General features: G+C 41.7%; 1 protein-coding gene across 3 annotated transcripts; it reads left to right on the top strand.

The window, feature by feature from the left end:
* Positions 1–464: 464 nt before the first annotated feature.
* On the top strand, positions 465–5,160 carry Actc1 (actin alpha cardiac muscle 1). 3 transcript variants are annotated; one of them, XM_052181448.1, is made up of 7 exons: positions 465–607; positions 1,870–1,996; positions 2,108–2,194; positions 2,802–2,963; positions 3,116–3,307; positions 4,166–4,347; positions 4,933–5,160. In XM_052181448.1, exons 1-7 carry the CDS (start codon positions 479–481, stop codon positions 5,074–5,076), a joined length of 1,023 nt encoding a protein of 340 aa, XP_052037408.1. In that variant the 5' UTR covers positions 465–478; the 3' UTR covers positions 5,077–5,160. The 3 variants fall into 3 exon arrangements, with proteins under 3 accessions (XP_052037408.1, XP_052037409.1, XP_052037407.1); XM_052181449.1 differs by lacking the exon at positions 1,870–1,996 and having other exon boundaries at positions 1,999–2,194; XM_052181447.1 differs by having other exon boundaries at positions 1,870–2,194.
* Positions 5,161–6,926: the final 1,766 nt, after the last annotated feature.

Below are 6,926 nucleotides of genomic sequence, written 5' to 3'. Positions count from 1 at the left end.
AGGAGATGAAAGCGCCGGACTTTCCAGTCATTAGGACCATGGCTCCTTACAGCTGGGGTGTAGGCTGAACCTCTTGTCTGGAAGAGCATGGGTGGGGTCTCACCTGCCTTTTCTCACCCACACGGACAGTCTCCCTGCTTCTTCCAATGCTTTTTTTGTTTGTTTTCCTTTTTTTTTTTTTATTTTCTAAATTCTTTGTTTACATTCCAAAATGCTTTCCCCTATCCCAGTTCCCCCCTCCCCATATGTCCCATAAGCCTTCTCTACACCCATACTCCAATGCTTTTTGGTTTGTTTTGTTTTTTTGTCTTGAGCATAAGGAAGAATACAGTTAGTATCTCCTCACTCTCTACAATCCAATAACCCCACTGGGCCCTTCATCAAGCTCCTCTCTAAAAGAGAAGGCCACTCCTGCAAGCACGGAGTGTGGACCACTCTTCTTTCCTTAGCCCACAGATCTCACAGAACCTGTGCCAAGATGTGTGACGACGAGGAGACCACTGCTTTGGTGTGCGACAATGGCTCCGGGCTGGTAAAGGCCGGCTTTGCGGGAGATGATGCCCCCAGAGCTGTCTTCCCGTCCATCGTGGGTCGCCCACGCCACCAGGTAACACTCACCACCACTCCCATTCATATTCTGGACTCCCTTCTTGTCACCCCTCAGTCTAGCAATCTGGGAAGTGACTCTCAGAGACTCATTAGGTCTCACATGTGAAGCAGTGAGTTCCAATAATTCCAAGCCATCCCAGGCAACTTCCTGCTTACCTCCAGATTCCAAGAAGTCCACTGCGGTAGCACACCTGTTGATGGGCCAGCTCTCTCTTGTGAAAGGCCACCAGCTTCTCATTCTGGACCTGTGGATTTTCAACTGCAGTGTCTTCCGTGTCTCTGAAGCATGGATTTCTTCTTTGCCCTCGGCCCTTCCTCTGTTCTATGTAGTTTAACTAACTGCTAGTAATGTAACTACTTGGAAATAACCAGTACCCAATCTACATTCTTCCTTCTTGTTCACAGCCAGTTTACAGGACTCCCCAGCTCTGTAATGGATCTCCTTCCGGGGTGTCGCATTTTTAGAAGTCAGATGTGACCAGAGCAACAAGTGCCATAGAGATAGTGGCATACCACCTTGTTTATTAAAAGAAATGCCACGCTCTCTGGGTTTGTCGCATGCTTGGCCAGACAGGCTGCCAGAGAGCAGAGCCCTCAGAGAGAGAGTCCTCAGGCTTGGCCAGGGAAGGCTACTCCAGGATATTCTGAGTGGTTTGACGTTTCATCTGAGTAGCGGCCTGTCAGCCTATGTCCAGTGGATGAGTGTCAAAATCTTTTCCTAAGGGGACTAGAAGATGTAATGACATCATTAATTCAGTTATGCCAATAGACAGCCATCTATTTCTTAGGTGACATCAGTGATAAGCTTAGTAATTTAATGAAGTCATTATGCTATTTCAAGAACAAGATAAGGCTCTGCTTTTTCAGTAAAATCCCTTTGTTCTCTCCTCCATAGTTATAACCAAACTAATTGATACAGTTCCTTTCGTAGAGATGAAGTATAATATATAACATTAGTCTAAATAATTTGTTAAAATTAGGATTATGTCTTAACTCTTGGAGGTGGGTCTCACCCTATGGGCCAGGCTGGCCTGGAACTTGGCTCTATAGGCCGGGCTAAATTTAAGCCGTGGCCTGTTTCAGCCTGTTGAATGCTCGTGTTATAGGCATGAACAAGCATGCCTAACTTTCAAATCCTGCTTTTACTTTTTCTAGTATTTGACAGCTATTCCTTGCCTCAAGAATTGGATATAGCTTAACAGGGCCAGGACTATATTTCTGCCTTGGTGGGAACATGATGTTCTCATCTTCTCTTTGCAGGGTGTCATGGTAGGTATGGGGCAGAAGGACTCCTATGTAGGAGATGAAGCCCAGAGCAAGCGAGGCATCCTGACTCTGAAATACCCCATCGAACATGGCATCATCACCAACTGGGATGACATGGAGAAGATCTGGCACCATACATTCTACAATGAGCTCCGTGTGGCCCCAGAGGAACATCCGACCCTGCTCACTGAGGCCCCGCTGAACCCCAAGGCCAACCGTGAGAAGATGACCCAGATCATGTTTGAAACCTTCAATGTGCCTGCCATGTATGTGGCCATCCAGGCAGTGCTGTCCCTGTATGCTTCCGGAAGAACCACAGGTTTGTTTGGACTAGGGAAGTCACTGATCAAGCGTTTTCTCAACTCACTCATTTTTGCTGGGAACCCAAATTCTCACCTGACACCGGAAAGGTCCCCTCCCTGACTCCCTCTAGCAAGGCATCTATACTGAGAGAAAAGGGTAGCAATAATTCCCCAAGGTTAGTTTTAGGAACATTTACTGTAAAATCCCATAAGCCACTGAGTTAGATCTTCCCTTATTTAAGATAGGTGATATACTGAATTCATAGCCCCTGAGCAGACACATTTAAGACACATTCCTCTGCAGAGTCTGAATTAAAACAGAGAGACACATCTTTAAGTTGGCGTGGCCCCAAGAAAAATATGCCTGGATGCTTACATAACATGCTAATAGCTGATGAGAGGGATGGTCATTTGAAAGTGTCCCCAGGAAAATTTCCTACCACGATACTTAGTAAGACAAACTGTACTGCCTTGGGAGTTAGTATTAATCCATTCTGGTCATTTTTATTCTTTACATTAAGGGATCTGATTGTTTCCCATACCCAAGCAGGAGCAGGTTTCTCTGCAGCTGAAGCAGTGGTTCTCAGTGCTTCACCCTCTTCTCATCTATTTTTTTTCTAACAGGCATTGTTCTGGATTCTGGCGATGGTGTAACTCATAATGTTCCCATCTACGAGGGTTATGCCTTACCCCATGCCATCATGCGCCTGGATCTAGCTGGCCGGGACCTCACTGACTACCTCATGAAGATCCTCACTGAGCGCGGGTACTCCTTTGTCACCACTGGTGAGTGTGTGTGTGTGTGTGTGTGTGTGTGTGTGTGTGTCTTATCTGACACAGCATATGCCTGTTGCGTTTGCTTTCTTGGTAGATATACCTACTTTCCCGTATTTGATCCTTCCTTCAGAGCTTGACTATGAAGCTCTCTGTCTCTGCAGCTGAACGTGAAATTGTCCGTGACATAAAAGAAAAGCTGTGTTACGTTGCCCTGGATTTTGAGAATGAGATGGCCACCGCTGCATCTTCCTCCTCTCTGGAGAAGAGCTATGAACTTCCTGATGGCCAGGTCATCACCATTGGCAACGAGCGTTTCCGCTGTCCAGAGACCCTCTTCCAGCCCTCTTTCATTGGTAAGGAATGGCTTCTGGTGCCGAGGCTCAGCTTCTCTAGAGATTATCGAGTCGCACAGAGCAATACCCATTTTACTTAGAAACATGGCAGGGTTCTTGAGTCAACATATGACATCTTACTCAGTTCAGTCTTGCCTCCTGACACCTCAGTAAGGAAAAAAACTAAGGCACTCTAGTGACAAATGAAGATGTTACACTGAGTTTACCTCACAGTAGAGGATGAGACCAGAGAATAGAGTATGCCTGATTATTGAAGAGACCCAATAAGTTCCATTATTGATGAACTAGACTTAAGTGATTTACTATTCAGTGCAACCACAACTCTATTCATTTTGGTAACTAAACACTTGATGTCACTAAATATCTTTCCTGCATACTTGCTCTCAGACAAAGCTGGGATCTGACTTTAGTCCATAAATTAAAAGTATAAGCCAGGCGTGTTAGCTCACACCTGTAATCCCAGTGCTCAGAAATTGAGGCAAGGGGATTAAGCTGAGTCCAAATCTTTCTTGGGCTACAAAGTGAGATTCATCTCAAAACAAAACAAAGTAAGCTAATTTTCACTTAAACATGTGTCATTCTTTTTGTAATACATCTTCATACTCCTGATGACTGCAGGATGTGTTCATTGCAAAAAAAGGCACTGAACACAGTTGTCTCTCTTGGCAGTCTGTATTGGATTATCTATTAGTACACTGTGGAGACTCATGTCCCACCTGTTCCTAGCAGTGTGTTGTAGGGGAAACATATGTTTTAGTTATAAATGGTGGCAGCTGACCAACACAGAGGAATTCCATTTTCTCCCTTCCACCATAGCCTGAATGTGCTGAGAATACCTTAAAAAGAACTTTCTCCTAGGTATGGAATCTGCTGGCATTCACGAAACTACTTACAATAGCATCATGAAGTGTGACATCGATATCCGCAAAGACCTGTATGCCAACAATGTCCTATCTGGAGGCACCACCATGTACCCTGGTATTGCCGATCGTATGCAAAAGGAAATCACTGCATTGGCTCCCAGCACCATGAAGATTAAGGTCAGGAACACTTGGAAGTGGGAGGCAAAGGCAGAACTTGGTATTCTAAAGCAAGCTTCCTTCCCGACCTCCTTTTCCTGTATCTTAGCTTCCCATCTTCTATCAGTTTTCTACTTAGTGTTAGCACTAATCTTGATTTTTTTCCTAGCACTTTCCTGAAGATAACGAAACTTTACAACTACTTCTAAATAGTGAATAAATAGTAAATATTTGAAACACTGGGGTGGGGTGGGGGGGTGGGGGGGAGCAATAGCCAAACCCATCTACACATTTAAAAGGTCCACAGCTTTGGAATTATCCTTTATGCATTTAGAGCATCTACACATTTAAAAGGTCCACAGCTTTGGAGTTATCCTTTATGCATTTAGACCGTTGGCATATTATTCTCTAGTACAAATAGAGAAATGATGAACTACAGGAAAGATCGCAAAACCCAATTGGCCTCATTGCTTATTGTATAATATCTCCTACATTATTTATCATCAGTTAATCTGTGATGGTTTTTCTGTGAACAGTCAAAGCCTGTTGCCTACCTCATTGTCGGGGACTTGAGAACACACTGATGGTTTTGGTTTCTTTCTGCAGATCATTGCTCCCCCTGAGCGTAAATACTCTGTCTGGATTGGGGGCTCCATCCTAGCCTCTCTGTCCACCTTCCAGCAAATGTGGATCAGCAAGCAAGAGTACGATGAGGCAGGCCCATCCATTGTCCATCGCAAGTGCTTCTGAGGTGTCTCTCTCTTAGTCGACCTTATATTCAGAATGACAGTATTGTGCTTCTTGGGATTCTCTGAGCCCCTCCCCCATCTCTCATCAGTCATTGTACAGTTTGTTTACACACGAGCAGTTTGTTTGTGCTTCAAATATTTATTGCTTTATAAATAAACCAGACCAGGACTTGCAACCTATCAAAGCTTGTCTTCTTTCTTGTGTGAGTGGGCCTGGGATGAAGAAGGTGATCAGTCTGTTACCCTGAGCATTGCACTATTAGAGCAACACAAAGTTTACCCAATAAATTCATGTGGCATTAAATAGAACTAGGAGTTACAGAGCTACATTTTGATTTCTTTTTTTGGGGGATGGAGTTATGAATATTTTTGAATCTTATAAACAAAGGTGAGTGCTGTGGTTTAATTGTTAGGTTTAGTTCTGTATAAGTAATGAATAAAACTAGATAACACAATTATCTACAACTAGTTGCCATATTTAGTATTAAAATTATTTTAGCACATATCACATATTTTAACCTTATAGAAAATACACATGTTGGTAATAAGAGGGTCAAGGCTATGAAATGAGCTTATCTCTGTGTTTTCATTATATTTCCAGTTGTCTGGGTTTTTTTCATTTATTATTTTATTTTATGTGTATGAGTGTTCTGCCTGTATGTATATCTGTGCACCATGTGCATGCCTAGAGCCTACAGTAAGAAAACGGCATACGATCTGTTAGAACTGGAGTTGCCAGTGGTTTTGAGCCACCATGTGGATGATAGAAATCAAACCAGGGTCTATAGGGAATATTAAGGATTTTAACCACCGAGACAGCTCTCCAGTCCACAGTGTATTTTGAAGTCAATGAAAGAAATGAGACAGTCAACTTGCCAGGTGTTGCCTTGTCTTACTGCATATACCCTGTTGCCCTCAGTTTCTTGAACCTGGTTATGAAAGGGTTTTAAAACAAATTGACATTAAATGGCTTATGAATTCACTATGACCAAAATTGAATTCCAAATCAAATGTAAAATTAATACATTTTACATTTTTTGCAATGAAGTTTGCAATGGTTACTGCCTGGATTGTATCACATGACTTCATTGAAACACTGGCCCTGAGTACTCATGTGTATTTCATATGCAGCATTACATCATACCATGGAACACCAACAAACACTGCCCGGAAGACTGCAGATTCAAGACTATTGTATGTTCTGCATGTAGTGTACATAATTCCCCATTCATTTTCAAACACATTTAATATTTTTCTACTGTCCTCAGCATGTAAGTATCAAGTTAGTATATTGGTAGTTTGTATTATATTAGAATGTTTGATTTTTAAAGTTATTTCCTGAGTTGCTGACTTCAGTTTTGTTTTTAAAAGGTATTAAAGGAAGAAAATTTGCCCTGGAATTAGAACAGGATTTCTAGCAACTTCTGAAATGCCCCTCACTGTACTTCTGAAGTGAACTATTTTTTTTGAACTATTTATTTATGAAATTATTTTGAACTATTTATTTTTGAAAAATGGAACTGTCAGAAGTGATGTTTACAAAAATCAAAATCCAGATCACTTCAGGAAAATATTAAAGATAATCTGTGTCCTACAGTATGAAATATTCAGCCATGATTTAATTCTTCATGAAAAAATAAGTCGAACTATCTCATTAGTATGCAGACTTACTTTCACCTTTAAAAACTGGTAAACTTATAAATATGCCCAATAACTATTTTAAAATAAATTCCTTTATGATTTAACTTTATGATTTTTGTTTCTACTTTACATAGCTATATGCCTAGGATCAAAAGGCCTTTTTTCAGCTGAAAGGATATCACAAGTATACATTTTTTTCGATGTATTTTT

Source organism: Apodemus sylvaticus, chromosome 5 (assembly GCF_947179515.1).
Source record: "Apodemus sylvaticus chromosome 5, mApoSyl1.1, whole genome shotgun sequence".
NCBI classification, from domain to species: domain Eukaryota; kingdom Metazoa; phylum Chordata; class Mammalia; order Rodentia; family Muridae; genus Apodemus; species Apodemus sylvaticus.
Note: the sequence above shows the minus strand (reverse complement) of the source record. Positions and strands in the feature narration are given on the sequence as shown.